Source organism: Ranitomeya variabilis, chromosome 2, assembly GCF_051348905.1.
Source record: "Ranitomeya variabilis isolate aRanVar5 chromosome 2, aRanVar5.hap1, whole genome shotgun sequence".
In the NCBI taxonomy this organism is placed as follows: Eukaryota; Metazoa; Chordata; class Amphibia; order Anura; family Dendrobatidae; genus Ranitomeya; species Ranitomeya variabilis.
In genome coordinates this window covers 872682623-872703679 of record NC_135233.1, presented here as the reverse complement: position 1 = coordinate 872703679, position 21057 = coordinate 872682623, and the positions used below count along the sequence as shown (strand labels likewise).

The 21057-nt window shown below is 42.5% G+C and overlaps 1 protein-coding gene across 1 annotated transcript in view; it reads left to right on the top strand.

The window, feature by feature from the left end:
• The window catches only part of LOC143808064 (putative cation-transporting ATPase 13A4), a 536127-nt gene that overhangs the window by 243375 nt on the left and 271695 nt on the right, over positions 1 to 21057 (top strand). Inside the window, exons 9-10 of the mRNA XM_077290323.1 lie at positions 6852 to 6983; positions 7390 to 7560. Coding sequence (XP_077146438.1) covers positions 6852 to 6983; positions 7390 to 7560 — 303 coding nt within the window. The remainder of the gene's footprint in view (positions 1 to 6851; positions 6984 to 7389; positions 7561 to 21057) is intronic.

Below are 21057 nucleotides of genomic sequence, written 5' to 3'. Positions count from 1 at the left end.
TAACGGCTTCTGCCCCTCCCTGGTGTTGTCCTCAACTAAATAAAGCTGAGCTTCAACCTTCCGGCTCTCATTATGTGGTTTTAAAAAAAAAATGGTGGTTAGGGCCTACTAACGGCTTCTGCCCCTCCCTGGTGTTGCCCTCAACTAAATAAAGCTGAGCTTCAACCTTCTGCTCCAAATTACCATTTTGAAAAATGCAATAGGCTTTTCAGGCCTACAAAAGGTGTCTGTCTGTGTGCCCCTCCCTGGTGTTGTCCTCAACTAAATAAAGCTGAGCTTCAACCTTCCGGCTCTCATTATGTGGTTTTAAAAAAAAAAATGGTGGTTAGGGCCTACTAACGGCTTCTGCCCCTCCCTGGTGTTGTCCTCAACTAAATAAAGCTGAGCTTCAACCTTCCGGCTCTCATTATGTGGTTTTAAAAAAAAAAATGGTGGTTAGGGCCTACTAACGGCTTCTGCCCCTCCCTGGTGTTGTCCTCAACTAAATAAAGCTGAGCTTCAACCTTCCGGCTCTCATTATGTGGTTTTAAAAAAAAAAATGGTGGTTAGGGCCTACTAACGGCTTCTGCCCCTCCCTGGTGTTGTCCTCAACTAAATAAAGCTGAGCTTCAACCTTCCGGCTCTCATTATGTGGTTTTAAAAAAAAAATGGTGGTTAGGGCCTACTAACGGCTTCTGCCCCTCCCTGGTGTTGCCCTCAACTAAATAAAGCTGAGCTTCAACCTTCTGCTCCAAATTACCATTTTGAAAAATGCAATAGGCTTTTCAGGCCTACAAAAGGTGTCTGTCTGTGTGCCCCTCCCTGGTGTTGTCCTCAACTAAATAAAGCTGAGCTTCAACCTTCCGGCTCTCATTATGTGGTTTTAAAAAAAAAAATGGTGGTTAGGGCCTACTAACGGCTTCTGCCCCTCCCTGGTGTTGTCCTCAACTAAATAAAGCTGAGCTTCAACCTTCCGGCTCTCATTATGTGGTTTTAAAAAAAAAAATGGTGGTTAGGGCCTACTAACGGCTTCTGCCCCTCCCTGGTGTTGTCCTCAACTAAATAAAGCTGAGCTTCAACCTTCCGGCTCTCATTATGTGGTTTTAAAAAAAAAATGGTGGTTAGGGCCTACTAACGGCTTCTGCCCCTCCCTGGTGTTGCCCTCAACTAAATAAAGCTGAGCTTCAACCTTCTGCTCCAAATTACCATTTTGAAAAATGCAATAGGCTTTTCAGGCCTACAAAAGGTGTCTGTCTGTGTGCCCCTCCCTGGTGTTGTCCTCAACTAAATAAAGCTGAGCTTCAACCTTCCGGCTCTCATTATGTGGTTTTAAAAAAAAAAATGGTGGTTAGGGCCTACTAACGGCTTCTGCCCCTCCCTGGTGTTGTCCTCAACTAAATAAAGCTGAGCTTCAACCTTCCGGCTCTCATTATGTGGTTTTAAAAAAAAAATGGTGGTTAGGGCCTACTAACGGCTTCTGCCCCTCCCTGGTGTTGCCCTCAACTAAATAAAGCTGAGCTTCAACCTTCTGCTCCAAATTACCATTTTGAAAAATGCAATAGGCTTTTCAGGCCTACAAAAGGTGTCTGTCTGTGTGCCCCTCCCTGGTGTTGTCCTCAACTAAATAAAGCTGAGCTTCAACCTTCCGGCTCTCATTATGTGGTTTTAAAAAAAAAAATGGTGGTTAGGGCCTACTAACGGCTTCTGCCCCTCCCTGGTGTTGTCCTCAACTAAATAAAGCTGAGCTTCAACCTTCCGGCTCTCATTATGTGGTTTTAAAAAAAAAAATGGTGGTTAGGGCCTACTAACGGCTTCTGCCCCTCCCTGGTGTTGTCCTCAACTAAATAAAGCTGAGCTTCAACCTTCCGGCTCTCATTATGTGGTTTTAAAAAAAAAATGGTGGTTAGGGCCTACTAACGGCTTCTGCCCCTCCCTGGTGTTGCCCTCAACTAAATAAAGCTGAGCTTCAACCTTCTGCTCCAAATTACCATTTTGAAAAATGCAATAGGCTTTTCAGGCCTACTAAAGGTGTCTGTCTGTGTGCCCCTCCCTGGTGTTGTCCTCAACTAAATAAAGCTGAGCTTCAACCTTCCGGCTCTCATTATGTGGTTTAAAAAAAAAAAATGGTGGTTAGGGCCTACTAACGGCTTCTGCCCCTCCCTGGTGTTGTCCTCAACTAAATAAAGCTGAGCTTCAACCTTCCGGCTCTCATTATGTGGTTTAAAAAAAAAAATGGTGGTTAGGGCCTACTAACGGCTTCTGCCCCTCCCTGGTGTTGCCCTCAACTAAATAAAGCTGAGCTTCAACCTTCTGCTCCAAATTACCATTTTGAAAAATGCAATAGGCTTTTCAGGCCTACTAAAGGTGTCTGTCTGTGTGCCCCTCCCTGGTGTTGTCCTCAACTAAATAAAGCTGAGCTTCAACCTTCCGGCTCTCATTATGTGGTTTAAAAAAAAAAAATGGTGGTTAGGGCCTACTAACGGCTTCTGCCCCTCCCTGGTGTTGCCCTCAAGTAAATAAAGCTGAGCTTCAACCTTCTGCTCCAAATTACCATTTTAAAAAATGCAATAGGCTTTTCCGGCCTACTAAAGGTGTCTGCCCCTCCCTGGTGTTGTCCTCAACTGAACAAAGCTGAGCTTCCACATTCTGGCTTTCGCCCTATACTATCAGATATTAAACTGCATTTGGCCTACTAGTGTGGTTAGGCCCTTGAAACAGTGTCTGCTGCTCTTGGGTTTGCTACTCCACTGAACAAAGCAATGCCGCCTGTTTAGTCCTGTTACCAATTTTGAACTGCATGTAGCCTACTTTATTCTTTGGCCCTATATCTGTTTCCTCCTCATCCTGCCCATTGCCCAGCCACTGCTAAATGAGTCTGCTGGTACATTGACCTAGACCACTACATTCCCCTTGTACTCTACACAGCCAGAATCTGTCCCTGCTGAAAGTAAGGTTCCCCTTCCCGCATGTTATACCACCTTACACAGGGACAAAGAGGAAGGTGCAGATGAAAGTGCAGGTTCCTTCATCAGGTGGGGGGGCATACTCGTTGGCGACGTCACTGGCACAGGGCCCCTCAGAGTACGCAAAAGTGTCGCTGCTGGTGGGAGGCGCCCCCGCCATGCAAACACACCGCCGTACTTTGAGGGGCCCTGTGCCAGTGGCAATGCGAACGAGTGGGCCCCCCCCCTGCTTGCTCAGGATCACAGCACTTGCAACTTTTAAATACTTACCTTTCCCTGCAACACCGCCGTGACGTAGTCCGCATTTCCTGGGCCCACGAAAAACTTGAGCCAGCCCTACTCCCCCCACAACTTTCACCCAATTCCCTATGCCCAACTATTATTATACAGTTAATTAAGATTGGCAAGCTTCAGAAACAAGAATGGATGTTTTTGGCATTAAAATGGGCACTGTAGGTGTTTTCCTGGCCTCCACTCACTGCCGACTATGCTTCCCCATTGACTTGCATTGGGTTTCGTGTTTCGGTCGATCCCCGACTTTTAGCGATAATCGGCCGACTGCACTCGACTCGACTCTGGACAAAATCGGGTTTCCCAAAACCCTACTCGATCTTAAAAAAATGAAAGTCGCTCAACCCTAGTTATCACCTCTACACGGATAACTTTTTTTCCAGCATCCAACTCTTCAAATCCCTCTCTGCACGAGGTATCGCAGCCTGCAGTACTGTCTGCAAAAATCAGAGAGGCCTCCTGAAAACGCTACTTGGGCAGATGCTCAGAAGGGGTGACAGCGGAGCACAAGGACAAAAGGATGTCCTTCTCTTGACCACCATACACGGTGATGGCAGTGCCTGCGGCCTGTACGGGGTACCTCTACACAGGTCAGCAAACCGGACTGTGTACTGGGGTACAACAAAAACATGGGGGGCGTTGATCTCTCTGATCAACTCCTCCAACTGTACAGTGCTTTGGGAAAGGCCAAGGTGTGGTACAAAAAGGTGTCCGTGTACATCGTACAAATGGCAATGCTCAACACTTTCCTGCTGTCACGATGTGCACGCCACACCGATACATCGTACCTTCAGTTCCAGGAGGTAGTGGTTAAGGCCCTGATATATGGCACGAGGGAAGGAGCAGGCCCCAGGACTTCCGGAACTGAAGGTGCTCGTATCGTGCCAGGTCCGCATTTCCTTGGGGGAGGTCCCACAAACTGGAAAAATAGGTAAGTCACAAAAAAGGTGCCGAGCGTGTTACAGAAGCAGAATATGCAAGGGCACCACTTATCAATGCGACACCCGCCCCGAAAAACCTTGTCTGTGAATGAAGGATTGCTTCAAATTTTACGACACCTCCATGCACTGCTAATTTACTTTACAGGAAACAGTAGATTAGTTCCAAAAAGATAGATAGATAGATAGATAGATAGATAGATAGATAGATAGATAGATAGATAGATAGATAGATAAATAGTTCATTGGAGGTCTAGTTTACAAAATGTCACTTTTGTTTTTTTTTTACTGTTTAGGCACATCAGGGGCTCTGCAAATGGAACATGATGCCAGCAGACCACTCCATCAAAGTCTGCTTTCCAAAACGTCACTACTTCCCTTCCGAGCCCTGACGTGTGACCATGCAGTATTTTTTCCCACACATGGGGTTCCAGCATACTCAGAACAAATTGGACAATAACTTTTGGGGTCCAATTTCTCCTTTTACGCTTGGGAAAATTAAAAATTTGGGACTAAAAAATCATTATTGTGGGAAAAAATATGATTTTTTATTTTCACGCACGGGCATTATAAACTTCTGTGAAGCACTTGAAAAATTCTCACCACATACCTAGATAAGTTCCTTAGGGGGTATAGTTTCCAAAATGGGGTTACTTGTGGGGGATTTCCACTGTTTAGGCACATCAGGGGATCGACAAACACAACATGGCATCCGATCTCAATTCCAGCCAATTTTATCTTGAAAAAGTCAAACGGCACTCCTTCCCTTCTGAGCCCTGCCGTGAGCGCAAACAGTGGTTCCCCCCACATATGGGGTATCGGCATACTCAGGACAAATTGGACTACTACTTTTGTGGTCCAATTTCTTCTGTTACCCTTGTGAAAATAAAAAATTTGGGACTAAACGATCATGTTTGCGGAAAAACTATGATTTTTTATTTTCACGCCAGGGCGTGATAAACTTCTGTGAAGCACTTGGGGATAAAAGTGCTCACCACACATCTGACTCCACTACCCAACCTGACTCAGCTACTCAACCTGATTTACGCCGCACAGAATTAACAACAGCTGGAATACCACTCAGTCGTTACGAACAAGACCAGTTTATTTGGCAGCAAATCATCCGAGAAATGGAGGAGTGTCAACGTTTACTGCAGGAACTCTCGCCCACGGAATGGCCAGCTAAAGAAGAGGGGAGTGTAAGGAGGAGAACCAGGCCATGGGTACCTGTCCTATGCCGGGTCCAAAACTGTCGGGGCTGTCTCTTCTGCTGTCTGGGGGAAGGAGTAAAAGACCGGATAGACCTTTGCACTTGGACACAGGGGGTGTTGCTAAGCGGCAAAATCCACAGTGCGAGCGGAAGCAGGCAGTCTTTGTGGGAGCAGGCTGTGCGCAGCACAGAGAGAGGTGTACTCTGTCCCTTCAGCAATGGGACTGCATGGCCTGCGTCCTGGTACTCCCGCCATTGTCACAGCAATCATAGAGGGAGAAGCACAGTGTATCCAGTAACTGGCAGAGAGCGAGTTGCCATGCGCCTCGTGATCGTGAGTACGGCACACGTGCCACAGAGAGAGAATCGTGTGCCAGACAGACATTTGTGGCCCATCTTACCATTATATACCTTCCCACCCATGGGGGGCTCTGATCATGATGCGGCCTTGAATCCTCTGGCCACATATGTTCATGGACTAGGGGCTCAGAAGATGGTGAGGAGGACCGACCGCTGCCACCAGAAGATGGACTGCCGTTGTCAACAGATCCTCCTGGAATCAACACCATGCCAGCAGTTGCAAGCACCATTAACCCCCAAGTAGCACCTGCATTCCGAGGAACGCATGACCCGATAAGGGCACCAAAGAACTGCTGACGCTTTGTTTATTATATCCTTTATTATATCCCCATAAAACCCTGCACCTCCCTGCGAGGAGTTAACCCCTGTTAAATTAAAACTGTAATGTTTGTTAACCCTTGCTCTGCCTTCTGTCTGTCACTGCATCCTGCAACCTGCTTTGATGTACACAATGGGCCTACTGCTTCACAGTTGTAAAATTTAGAGGTTCAAAAGCTGGGATAAAATTTTTGTGACGTTTGCCGTCTTCATCCAAGTTATTCTTAGCCAACTCCATCAAAATGTGCAGAGCTTAGGCAGGACAGGGGTGTGGTGACCGCTGCATATCAAATTTATGATGAGAGGCATCTTTTGCTATGCCATAAATCTTAATTCAGTAGTTCTGGAGTCGGATTTCTGGCGAGTCACACTCAGAGATGCCCGACATTCCTGATTTTTGATGAGGCTTATATCGGTTTTCATGAATTTTGATTATCTGGGTGATGCAATCATCAGCAATGTGGGAAATGACACCTAGCTTTTTTTCATGTGAATCAATTGGCAAATTATTTAAATTTTCTGTGACCTGCGAATTTCAGGAAATTCAACTGAGTTTATTCACAACGACTTCATTCAATCTCTCTATATACATGACATAAACAGACTGCAGCATCAGTGGCCACCACGCTGCAGCATGGGAAAAGGTTCAAATAAGAAAACTGAGTTATGGTTATATTATGCTGCTCTTACACAATTTATAAAACCATGAAAACAACACTTAAATATTATTTGACCTTTCTTTTCGTAGAAATTTTTTTTTAAAGTAATTATTCTTGTTTTTATTTTTACCAGAACTTACCGAAGTACAATCTCAGTCCTTGGTTCCAGGTGATGTCATTGTTTTGGAAGGAAACAAGCTTTTCTTGCCATGTGATGCCATTTTAATCAGTGGTGGGTGTACTGTCAATGAAGCGATGTTAACTGGTATGGATATTTCATTATTTTCTCCATTCTTTGAACTTATCTGAATTTTCATTGCTGAGATTTTATCCAGTAATTCCTTTAAGTTTGTGTAATGGTATATTGCTGGGGCACCATAACGTGTGCTAAGTCACTGCTATTACTTCATTAAAAGAAATTTGAGGGGAGCAAAAAAAACCACTAACTTTATTTCTTAGTTACCCTACTCTAGCTTCATTTTTTACATGTGAACCAATGATATTTGCTGAAATGAAAGGTGCAAATGTGTTTTGCGTTGATTTTCTTTTATTTACTTTATAATCGTCTCTAATCTGCAAGTATGTGAAACTGCTGGATCTCCATACACAAGAGCCAGAAAATTAATTTACAAATAACTTAGAGAAAACAAACGTTTAAATTTAATTTCAAGGTGAAAGTATCCCTGTGACGAAGACACCACTACCAAATATGAACAATTCCATTCCTTGGACGGCACACAGTGGTGATGACTACAAAAAACATGTTCTTTTTTGTGGAACTGAGGTCATTCAGACCAAAAGAAACAGTCAAGATCTTGTAAAAGCTGTCGTCCTACAGACTGGTGGGTATTTTGTTTTTAACATATGTATATAGTTTAACAGCTGCTGACAGAGGTTATATATATTTAACAATCACTGCAAGTCATCTGTAATCTATGAGAGAATTTGGCAGCAGATGATCAATTCATCTGCAACGCCACCACAGGGAAAATGGAAGGAATGACACAGGGAGGAATTATACAGTTAGAAATGCTCTTGCAGTTTCTCTTTAAGGGCTCACATTCACCTGGATAAATAAAATTGCTCTGATGTTGATCCTGAAAAGTAAGACAAGTGTCATGTGAGTGTTACGCGAGTACAATACAATTCTTCCCGAGTAGCAGCTGTATGACCTCTGTATGACATGTGTATGCAAGCCATATAAAATGCACTTTTAAAATCAGCTTTTATATACAGTAATTATCTGTCATTTAAAGTTAGTTTTCTAAGTAATAAAGCAATCTTATATACAGATACAGTTATATGAAAAAGTTTGGGCACCCCTATTAATCTTAAGCTTAATGTTTTATAAAAATTGTTTTTTTTTTTGCAACAGCTATTTCAGTTTCATATATCTAATAACTGTTGGACACAGTAATGTTTCTGCCTTGAAATGAGGTTTATTGTACTAACAGAAAATGTGCAATCTGCATTCAAACAAAATTTGACAGGTGCATAAGTATGGGCACCTCACCAGAAAAGTGACATTAATATTTAGTAGATCCTCCTTTTGCAAAAATAACAGCCTCTAGTCGCTTCCTGTAGTTTTTAATGAGTTCCTGGATCCTGAATGAAGGTATTTTTGACCATTCCTCTTTACAAAACAATTCCAGTTCAGACAGAAAGACGTCCATGCAAATTAGAGGCAGCACTCCAAAGTCAAAAATTGTGAACGGTTTGTTGCCTCACTGCGCTGGCAACGTTTCGTTCCAAGTCTCGAACTTTATCAAGCAATACAATGTTACAAATGTGATTATATATATATATACCCATACACAGTGGGGGAAATATGTATTTGATCCCTTGCTGATTTTGAAAGTTTGTCCACTGACAAAGACATGTGATATTTCAGTTTTTCTTTAATAAATTTGCAAAAATTACTACATTTCTTTTTTTTCAGTCAAGTTGGGGTGTAGAGTGTATATTAATGAGAAAAAAATAAACTTTTTTTTTAATTTAGTAAATAATTAAATAAATCTAGTAAATAATTAAATCCGCGCAGAAAACCCAATATGAATATAAATATATATGTTTTTACTAGAAAAAAGAGAAATATTGAGTACACAACACTGAATGATACTCAGCACATACGAAAAGACAATAAAATTATGCACCAATATATATATTATAAACAATGGAACAGACCTATTCACTTATCTAAATGTGATGTCCACATATCATATGTAAATAGGGGTGACTATATATCTACTCTGTGTGCGCCAATGAATTCCTGCCTCACACTTCATATTGAATAAATGTCCTTGTAAAACATGGAGAGATCTCTCAGAAAAACGTACTAAAAAACGGCAAATGACCGCAAAATGTAGAACAAAAAAAGAAACAAAAAAACGGTAAAATGTAATACGCACAGAGAGGGTTGTGAAACCAAAAATGCTCTAAGAAGCTGCCCCGGCCGGTAGCAAAGCTTCAATGAACCAGGTATAGCAACGTATGACAGCCGGATTAGCCGGGTTGGAAACCCGCTGTACGTGCCACCTGTTACCTTGGATGGAGCTCATGTGCTGTCGCTGTCCTTTCCTTGCTGTACCCTCGGTGGAGGATTTCCCAGATCCTGAGTGAGTGATGTGGTCACGGCTTCTGTAGCGTTCTCTGCTTCCTGGTGGTGTCTCTCTCCGGAGCAGGACCTGCCGTGACGTCACAAATCACGTGAAAAGAAGAAAAGTTTGCAAGCTGAACGTTCAGAGGATACGGGTCGCTGCATGGGCCACAGTCCTACGCGTTTCGGAAAGAACGCTTTCCTTCGTCAGGGATGGCCATAGGTGACCCTTAGAGCCAGAAAATAGGATTTGTGCCCATTATTACACAATTTAATTCCAACTCTTCTATTTTGAAAAAAATTGTGAAAAAACATTGGGGGATTTTAAGAGAAGATAAGGTCCTGGGGAATCATATCCCCACACATCCTAGATTTATTTTTAAGAAAGCCCGTAATCTCGGCAATTTTATTGCACCAACAACTCAGCACCGCTATGTATGTGATACACAAAATCGTATCACTAAAACTACTAAAGGCTTTTTTCCCTGCCGCAAATGCAGTATGTGTAAGAAAACGAACACTAAAAAACAAAGCACATTGATTAATCATGGTAAAAAATACAATATTCAGCATTTTATCTCCTGCAACACAGAAGGGGTGATATATGTTATCAAATGCCCTTGTGAGAAATTATATGTAGGACGTACCAAGCGCCCACTCAAAGTGAGGATAAATGAGCATATGGGCAATATAAAGAAGAAATTCATGGGCCACCCTCTGTCAAAACATTTTGTGGTAGAACATAATGGTGACCTTAATTCCATGGAAATCGTGGGGTTAGAAAAAATACCAGTACCCTGGAGAAAGGGAAACTTTATTGCCACTATGTCTAGAGCAGAAAGTAAGTGGATATTTACTCTAGACACTATCATTCCTAAGGGTTTAAACAGCGAGATAGAACTTTTCGGGTTTTTGTAACATCACCTGACCTTTTCATTTTTGTATATAATGCTCTACGGGTCACCTATGGCCATCCCTGACGAAGGAAAGCTTTCTTTCCGAAACGCGTAGGACTGTGGCCCATGTGGCGACCCGTATCCTCTGAACGTTCAGCTTGCAAACTATTCTTCTTTTCACGTGATTTGTAACGTCACAGCAGGTCCTGCTCCGGAGAGAGACACCACCAGGAAGCAGAGAACGCTACAGAAGCCGTGACCACATCACTCACTCAGGATCTGGGAAATCCTCCACCGAGGGTACAGCGAGGAAAGGACAGCGACAACACACGAGCTCCATCCAAGGTAACAGGTGGCACGTACAGCGGGTTTCCGACCCGGCTAATCCGGCTGTCATACGTTGCTATACCTGGTTCATTGAAGCTTTGCTACCGGCCGGGGCAGCTTCTTAGAGCATTTTTGGTTTCACAACACTCTCTGTGCGTATTGCATTATACCGTTTTGTTGTTTCTTTTTTTGTTCTACATTTTGCGGTCATTTGCCGTTTTTTAGTACGGTTTTCTGAGGGATCTCTCCATGTTTTACAAGGACATTTATTCAATATGAAGTGTGAGGCAGGAATTCATTGGCGCACACAGAGTAGATATATATAGTCACCCCTATTTACATATGTGGACATCACATTTAGATAAGTGAATAGGTCTGTTCCATTGTTTATAATATATATATTGGTGCATAATTTTATTGTCTTTTCGTATGTGCTGAGTATCATTCAGTGTTGTGTACTCAATATTTATCTTTTTTTCTAGTAAAAACATATATATTTATATTCATATTGGCTTTTCTGCGCGGATTTAATTATTTACTAGATTGTACATAGGATTTTGTCCTTCAACCACATTGTGGTGGTGGTTTAAATCTGCAGCATTACATCCTAGCTGGTCTCTAAGCGCCACTGTATAATCTATATATCATTTTTTTTTTTATTTGCCAAATGGCTGCAATGAAACAGTGTGAAAAATTTAAAGGGGTCAAAATACTTTCCGTATGCACTGTAACTAGCAGAGGGAAAGTCGAAGGCTGGGGGTTGATATTTATAGCCTGGGAAGGGGGTAATACCCATGGTGCTTCCCAGGCTATTAATATCAGCTCCCAACTGTATAATTAGCCTTTCTTGGCTATTAAAATGGGAGACCCTAAAAAATGACGTAGGGTTCCCCAATAATTGAACTGCGGTGACAACTTCACTGACTTATGGTGCTAAGGTTACGGCAGTTCAGCCCTGCTGGGCATGCAGCCTCAGTGACCAGAGGTAACCTTGATGTAACCACTGCTAGTCACTGAGGCTGCACTCACAGCAGCTCATTCATCAGTGGTTCTCAGTCTGGACGGTCACATCTTGGCACCGTCCAGGTTGAAAACTATTTAATCCCCCAGACATTGTTTACGGCGTGGGACAGAATGAGCAACAGTTGAGGGATATTGTTGTTTTTTTATTTTAGTTTTATTACAGGAGAGTAGTGTAGCATCGGGTGGTTTCGTCAAACTCAATCTGACAGGTGGCCCGCCCCCTATCAAGATGTATCAAAAGGTTGTAACCCCTCCTCCCCACCCTGTCAGCAGCTGCCTCTCCTTGTCTGTCTGTCAGCTTGTGATATAGTATGATATTGTTTGATCCCTGGATTATTATCCTAGTATTTGTTTTAATTAGATTTTGGTATTAATAGTTTGATACAGCGCTTGCATTCAGTAATCAGGGCATGTGGCCCCATGGTGTGTCGTATTTCTTTTATAGCAACAGCCTCATTATATGGAGCTGCGATATTAAAACATTTGTTTGGGGCATCTGTAACATGTATTTTAGAAACAACTGGCCACTGCACATTTAGAATGAAACAGCATATTTTTCAGCTTATAAGGCAGTTTCTCACTTTCATGCGTTTTAAGAGGTCGTGTTATGTGTGATAAGGGGCTACATGCTCATGTGGTTAATAGATAAAATACAGATAAAATATGCCAATTCACCAACAGTGCACGGCTTACACATAACTCGTCAATAATTAGGGGTAGATATACAATACAAGCTATAAGATGCGCTTCTGACATTTTCATAGCTAGGACCCTCTTTTATTGACAGTTTGATACTATAAACAGTACTGATCTTTGTAAAATAAAGAACGAGAGAACTTTTCAGATAAAAGTAATAAAGTTTATTGAACAAAATCAATTACATTTTCTAAAAAAGTTTTACAGTATTTTATTTTTATTAATAGTTACTTTTAACTATTCTTTTAGAGTGTCTAGTAGTTTTATATTCTTTGCCTGATATATTTCTACACAAAGCTTCAAATATTCTTTGCCTGATATATTTCTACACAAAGCTTCAAAACTATTTTGCAATTTATAAGAACTTGTTGGATTAGTGAATATAATAACGTTTGGCATATTTTATAACATGCAGCTAATGATTCTTGCTTCCAACATGTATGTATCTGGATTAAAATAAAGAATAATGACCTAGCTGATTGTTTGGGTGATATTGTAAAACCATTTATTGACATTTTGTATAGCAGATGTGTTTCTCCTGATTTTTCTAGCGCAGCTCGCTGAGCGTTACCGCTGTACTCATTTCTCATTGCTGCTTCTGAATGTACACTATTCTCACCCATGGACGGTTTTCCTTTAAAAAATATGAATATTATTGAATATAATGTTTTACATATGTTACAGTATTTTATTTTTATTAATAGCTACTTTTAACTATTCTTTTAGAGTGTCTAGTAGTTTTATATTCTCTGCCTGATATATTTCTACACAAAGCTTCAAAACTATTTTGCAATTTATAATGTATCACAGTAGTTTCATATGAAGTTACATCTTAGGCCCCGTATAACAGATGTGTTTCTCCTGATTTTTCTAGCGCAGCTCGCTGAGCATTACCACTGTACTCTTTTCGCATTGCAGCTTCTGAATGTACAATATTCTCAACCATGGACGGTTTCCCTTTAAAAAATATGAATATTATTGAATATGTTTTACATATGTTACAGTATTTTATTTTTATTAATAGTTACTTTTATCATTATATGTTGTATTAAATAGAGTCTAGCTGGCACATTACACGTCTTGCTGAACCAGTATGTATCAGACTGCAATGGCACATCACACTGCTTGCTGTAGTGAATAGAGCTTCTATACGCGATTGTGCGGAGAGTGCATTCTGTTATCAGTGCAATACTGCTAGCTATCAGTGTGAAACTTTCAGGCAAGTACAGTATATTCTGGACATATTATGTATAATTATTAGTTAATTTTTCACTAAAACGATCAATGTGTGATAACTTACCGAAGCAGTAACAGCAAAACACAGATGTAGAAGTGCAAAAATGACAGTCACTGTATGAGTTTTAATAGACTTTAATAAAGTATGTATCAGACAGGCGTGATATTTCCTAAGGCAGCTGAAATGAATTTGCCTCTGTAATCAGAGCAGTGTATTTTATACACAGTGTTCACATATAGTGAACATGAGTGATAACTTACCGAAGCGGTAAAAGCAAAACACAGATGTAGAAGTGCAAAAATGACAGTCACTGTATGAGTTTTAATAGACTTTAATAAAGTATGTATCAGACAGGCGTGATATTTACTAAGGCAGCTGAAATGAATTTGCCTCTGTAATCAGAGCAGTGTATTTTATACACAGTGTTCACATATAGTGAATAGTGCTTCTATATGTATTTGTGCTGAGATGTTCACATATAGTGAACAGTGCTTCTATATGTATTTGTGCTGAGAGTGCATTCTGCAACCAGAGCAATACTGCAAGCGACCAGTGTGAAACTTTCAGACAAGCACAGTATATTCTGGACATATTATGTATAATTATTAGTTAATTCTTCACTAAAATGATCATTTCTGTCCGAACAGCGGATTAAACTTGAAAATTTTTGCAAAAACTATCCTATATTAATGCTCGTATTTTTATTACACCCAGCCCCAAATGAGTCACTGCTAATTTGATGCCCCAATTTTTATCATTTCAATACTATACATTAACTAAATGCTAGAGCTTATGTTACAATATTTTATCTGTTTATTTTATATCATATTAGACTTTCACATTATTTGTAGCGGTTTGTGTGGGTGCTAGATTATGTATATTCTGTGTTTCTGCACTATTATTTGTTGAAAATTTATCACTAAATCGATAATTTCTAACAACGTCGTCTTTTGTAATATGCAACAACTCATATTTGTGGCTTCTTTTTCTATTTGCAGTGTAAGCTCAGCACGGGGCTATGTTATCTTATCTAGCTTAAACAGACTAGCGGGCTACGCCCAACAAAGCATCAAAAAGAAACTTTGATGACACAGATATAACTCAGCTAACTAAATGCTAGAGTTTCGGTTTTCCTTTAAAAATATGAATATTATTGAATAGCCTCATATCCCATCTCCGACAATAGACTCTAAGCATTTTTCATATTATTTGTAGACACTCTAACGGACATATTATGCGCAGCCCCTGTTTTGACAAGTATGAAGCGGCGTGTTTTTATACGTTCATAACAATCATAACCACTATACTGCAAACGTTTAAACGTGTATTTTATTCACAGTTCTCACAAGTCAGGTTTAGATTTATTTAAATTCAGAGGTGGTGTGTATGTACACAGGAATGATTTAGTTTAAAAGCATATAGTTCAGCGATAATGTCTGGCGTTGGACAAGCAGTTATCAATCTTTCATACGTATCACAGAAAGATTTTAGTTTGAACTGTGCGAGTTTAATTTCTGCGTACTGGCCAGCCATAGCAATAAATATTTTGATGTGTTCAGCATTCCACACAGGGGTCCCCCTGTAACAGGAATGTTCAGCAACAGGGTGTTTTTTACTAACGCGGTGCCGCGGCACTGCGCGTTTCTTTAGAGGTAGAACATTGTCAAAATCGCTAGAAGATCCCGCAAGACCAGAATCTGCAGACTGTGCAGCATGGCGTATCCGTATATTGAACGGACCTGTGGGGGACCACATACCAACAGAGAGCTGCTCATATTCTCTGTTTTCAGAAGTAACTTGTGGTATGTTATCGGTGCTATCGGACTCCTGAGTTGTGCAGGGGCTGTCGTTCAGCGCTGCAAATCTCTTTCTTGAGGCGTTCTTAGATTTTTGACAGGGAATCTTGGGAATTGGATTCCCGGTGTGTTTGGGTGGCGCGTACCCTTCCGCACGAGCCTCAACACAGATGGGCGAAAGAGGCGCTGTTCTCACAGCCACATCCGCTCTTTGGGTATGATTCTGCGCAGACCCGTAATTACAGCATTGCAAATCTCGTGGCTGAAGATCAGGCGTATCTAAAAGAAAAGATACAGGTGTCAGTTATCCGCAAAACCGTCGTAAAATTGGAAAAGCTGCATGGCTGTAGTTATCCACGAAGCGGCGTAATATTTGAAAACTTACGGGCGTCCGTTACCCATGAAATCGCTGTAACAACAGTTGCATAAAACCAGTATAGGCCAGGGCAGATATATACTTCATATTATTTGTAGACACTCTAACGGACATATTATGCACAGCCTGTCATGATCTCTGCAGGCAGAGATCATAGCAAGCCTATAGAGGGACAAGCTCTCGGAAGATGGAACTATACTGACCATGAACTAAGCCTGCCGCGCAACTAGAAATAGCCAGGTAGCATTTCCTATTTATCGCTAGATGCCCAGCTCTGGCCTAAGACCTAAATAGCTAGCAGAGGGAAATATAAGACCTGGCTCACCTCTAGAGAAATATTCCAAAGAAGACAGTAGCCCCCCACATATAATGACGGTGAGTTCAGATGAAACAACAAACGCAGCAGGAAAATAGTCTTAGCAAATTTGAGGTCCGCTTACTAGATAGCAGAAGACAGATAGTATACTTTCATGGTCAGCAGAAAAACACTAACAAAACACCATCCAGAGATTACCTTAAACTCTGGCATTAACTCATAACGCCAGAGTAGCAATCCCTGATCAACGAGAGCTTTCCAGACACAGTAACAAAACTTCAGCTGTGAACTGGAACAAATAGGCAAAACAAAACATGGACAAAAGTCCAACTTATCTAGTAGTTGTCTAGAAGCAGGAACAAGCACTGAGAGGCATCAGATAACATTGTTGACCGGCAAGAAACCACCAGAGAAATGAGCTTAAATAGCGACACCCACTACTGATGGAACCAGGTGAAACAGGAAAGAGGATGACAAGTCCAATTCCACAAGCGGCCACCGGGGGAGCCCAGAATCCAAATTCACAACAGTACCCCCCCCTCAAGGAGGGGGCACCGAACCCTCACCAGATCCACCAGGGCGACCAGGATGAGCCCTATGGAAGGCACGAACAAGATCAGAAGCATGAACATCAGATGCATTGACCCAAGAATTATCCTCCTGGCCGTAACCCTTCCAGTTGACCAGATACTGGAGTTTCCGTCTGGAAACACGAGAGTCCAAAATTTTCTCCACAACGTACTCCAACTCACCCTCAACCAACACCGGAGCAGGAGGCTCAACTGAAGGTACAACAGGTACCTCATACCTGCGCAATAACGACCGATGAAAAACGTTATGAATGGAAAAGGACGCAGGGAGGTCCAAACGGAAAGAAACAGGATTAAGAATCTCCAATATTCTATAAGGGCCGATGAACCGAGGTTTAAACTTAGGAGAAGAGACCCTCATAGGGACAAAACGAGAAGACAACCACACTAAATCTCCAACACAAAGCCGAGAACCAACACGACGATGACGGTTGGCAAAACGCTGAGTCTTCTCCTGGGACAACTTCAAATTGTCCATAACCTGCCCCCAGATGTGATGCAATCTCTCCACCACCGCATCCACTCCAGGACAATCCGAGGATTCCACCTGACCGGAGGAAAATCGAGGGTGAAACCCCGAATTACAAAAAAACGGGGACACCAAGGTGGAAGAACTGGCCCGATTATTGAGGGCGAACTCTGCCAATGGCAAAAAAGCAACCCAATCATCCTGGTCAGCAGAGACAAAACACCTCAGATATGTCTCAAGGGTCTGATTAGTCCGCTCGGTCTGGCCATTAGTCTGAGGGTGAAAAGCAGATGAAAAAGACAAATCTATGCCCATCCTAGCACAGAATGCCCGCCAAAATCTAGACACAAATTGGGTACCTCTGTCAGAAACAATATTCTCAGGAATACCGTGCAATCGGACAACATTCTGAAAAAACAGAGGAACCAACTCAGAAGAAGAGGGCAACTTGGGCAGAGGAACCAAATGGACCATTTTAGAGAAACGGTCACAGACCACCCAGATGACAGACATCTTCTGGGAAACAGGCAGATCTGAAATAAAATCCATCGAGATGTGTGTCCAAGGCCTCTTAGGAATAGGCAAGGGCAACAGCAGTCCACTAGCCCGAGAACTACAAGACTTGGCCCGAGCACAAACGTCACATGACTGCACAAAGACTCGCACATCTCGTGACAGGGAAGGCCACCAGAAGGATCTTGCCACCAAATCCCTGGTACCAAAAATTCCGGGATGACCTGCCAATGCAGAAGAATGTACCTCAGAGATGACTCTGCTGGTCCAATCATCCGGAACAAACAGTCTATCAGGCGGACAACGATCCGGTCTATCCGCCTGAAACTCTTGCAAGGACCGCCGCAGATCAGGAGAAACGGCCGACAAAATTACTCCCTCCCTAAGGATACCTGTGGGTTCAGAATTACCAGGAGAGTCCGGGTCAAAACTCCTAGAAAGGGCATCTGCCTTAACATTCTTAGAACCCGGTAGGTATGACACCACAAAATTAAAGCGAGAAAAAAATAAAGACCAGCGCGCCTGTCTAGGATTCAGGCGTCTGGCAGTCTCAAGATAAATCAAATTTTTGTGGTCAGTCAATACCACCACCTGATGCCTAGCCCCCTCGAGCCAATGGCGCCACTCCTCAAACGCCCACTTCATGGCCAAAAGCTCCCGATTCCCAACATCATAATTCCGCTCTGCGGGCGAAAATTTGCGAGAAAAGAAGGCACAAGGCCTAATGACGGAGCAGTCGGAACCTTTCTGCGACAACACTGCCCCAGCTCCGATCTCCGAAGCGTCAACCTCAACCTGAAAAGGCAGATTCACATCAGGCTGACGCAACACAGGGGCAGAGGCAAAACGGCGCTTAAGCTCCTGAAAGGCCTCTACAGCATGAGGGGACCAATTAGCAACATCAGCGCCTTGTCTGGTCAAATCAGTCAGTGGTTTAACGACATCCGAAAAACCAGCAATAAATCGGCGGTAAAAGTTGGCAAAGCCCAAAAATCTCTGAAGACCCTTAAGAGAGGAGGGCTGAGTCCAGTCACAAATAGCTTGCACCTTGACGGGATCCATCTCAATGGAAGAGGGAGAAAAAATATACCCCAAAAAGGAAATCTTCTGGACCCCAAAAACGCACTTAGACCCCTTCACACATAAAGAATTAGACCGCAGAACCTGAAAAACTCTCCTGACCTGCTGGACATGAGAGTCCCAGTCATCAGAAAAAATCAGAATATCATCCAGATATATTATCATAAATTTATCCAGAAAATCGCGGAAAATATCATGCATAAAAGACTGGAAAACTGAAGGGGCATTAGAAAGACCAAAAGGCATGACCAAATACTCAAAGTGGCCCTCGGGCGTATTAAATGCGGTCTTCCACTCATCCCCCTGCCTGATCCGCACCAAATTATACGCCCCACGAAGATCAATTTTAGAGAACCACTTAGCACCCTCTATACGAGCAAACAAATCAGTAAGCAATGGCAATGGGTATTGATACTTAACAGTGATCTTATTCAGAAGCCGATAATCAATACATGGTCTCAAAGAGCCGTCTTTTTTTGAGACAAAGAAAAACCCAGCTCCCAAGGGAGAAGAAGATGGACGAATATGTCCCTTTTCCAAAGACTCCTTTATATATTCCCGCATAGCAGCATGTTCCGGCACAGACAAATTAAACAAACGACCCTTTGGATATTTACAACCCGGTATCAAATCTATGGCACAATCGCACTCACGGTGCGGAGGTAAGGACCCAAGCTTGGGTTCGTCAAAGACGTCTTGATAATCAGAGAGGAACTCAGGGACTTCAGAGGGAATGGACGACGAAATAGAAACCAAAGGTACGTCCCCATGAATACCCTTACATCCCCAGCTCAACACAGACATTGCTCTCCAGTCCAAGACTGGGTTGTGAGACTGCAACCATGGCAATCCCAGTACCAAATCGTCATGTAAATTATACAGCACCAGGAAACGAATAATCTCCTGGTGATCCGGACTGATACGCATGGTTACTTGTGTCCAGTATTGTGGTTTATTATTAGCCAATGGGGTGGAGTCAATCCCCTTCAGAGGAATAAGAGTCTCCAAAGGCTCTAAATCAAAACCACAACGATTGGCAAAGGACCAATCCATAAGACTCAGAGCGGCGCCAGAGTCAACATAGGCGTCCGTGGCAATGGATGACAAAGAGCAAATCAGGGTTACAGACAAAATAAACTTAGACTGAATGGTGCCAATGGAAACAGACTTATCAAGCTTCTTTGTACGCCTAGAGCATGCTGATATAACATGAGTAGAATCCCCACAATAGAAACACAATCCATTCTTCCGTCTAAAATTCTGTCGCTCGCTCCTGGACAGAATTCTATCACACTGCATACTTTCTGGCGTCTTTTCCATAGACACCGCCAGATGGTGCACCGGTTTGCGCTCCCGCAGACGCCTATCAATCTGAATAGCCATTGTCATGGACTCATTCAGACCTGCAGGCAAAGGGAACCCCACCATAACATCCTTAACGGCATCAGAGAGACCTTCTCTGAAAGTTGCCGCCAAGGCGCACTCATTCCACTGAGTAAGCACAGACCATTTACGGAATTTTTGGCAGAAAACTTCAGCTTCGTCTTGCCCCTGAGATAGTGCCATCAAAGTTTTTTCTGCCTGAAGTTCCAAATGAGGTTCCTCATAAAGCAAGCCCAAGGCCAGAAAAAACGCATCCACATCGCGTAACGCAGGATCCCCTGCTGGCAATGAGAAGGCCCAATCTTGAGGGTCACCCCTGAGCAAGGAAATCACAATCCTAACCTGCTGAGCAGGGTCTCCAGCTGAACGAGACTTCAGGGACAAATAAAGCTTACAATTATTTCGGAAATTCTGGAAGCTAGCTCTATTCCCTGTGAAGAACTCCGGCAAAGGAATTCTCGGTTCAGATACCGGAGCATGTACCACAAAATCTTGTAAATTTTGTACTTTCGTGATGAGATTATTCAAACCCGCAGTTACACTCTGGAGATCCATTATTGTCAGGTGCACACAGAGCATACAGAGATTAGGAGGAGAGAGAGAAAAAAGACTGCAGCAAGGCAGACTGGAGGAAAAAAAAAAAAAAAAATTCCAGCAGACTTCTTATAACTCTCCTTTCTCAACCTGGGTCTTTAACACTTTATGGGCCGGTCAAACTGTCATGATCTCTGCAGGCAGAGATCATAGCAAGCCTATAGAGGGACAAGCTCTCGGAAGATGGAACTATACTGACCATGAACTAAGCCTGCCGCGCAACTAGAAATAGCCAGGTAGCATTTCCTATTTATCGCTAGATGCCCAGCTCTGGCCTAAGACCTAAATAGCTAGCAGAGGGAAATATAAGACCTGGCTCACCTCTAGAGAAATATTCCAAAGAAGACAGTAGCCCCCCACATATAATGACGGTGAGTTCAGATGAAACAACAAACGCAGCAGGAAAATAGTCTTAGCAAATTTGAGGTCCGCTTACTAGATAGCAGA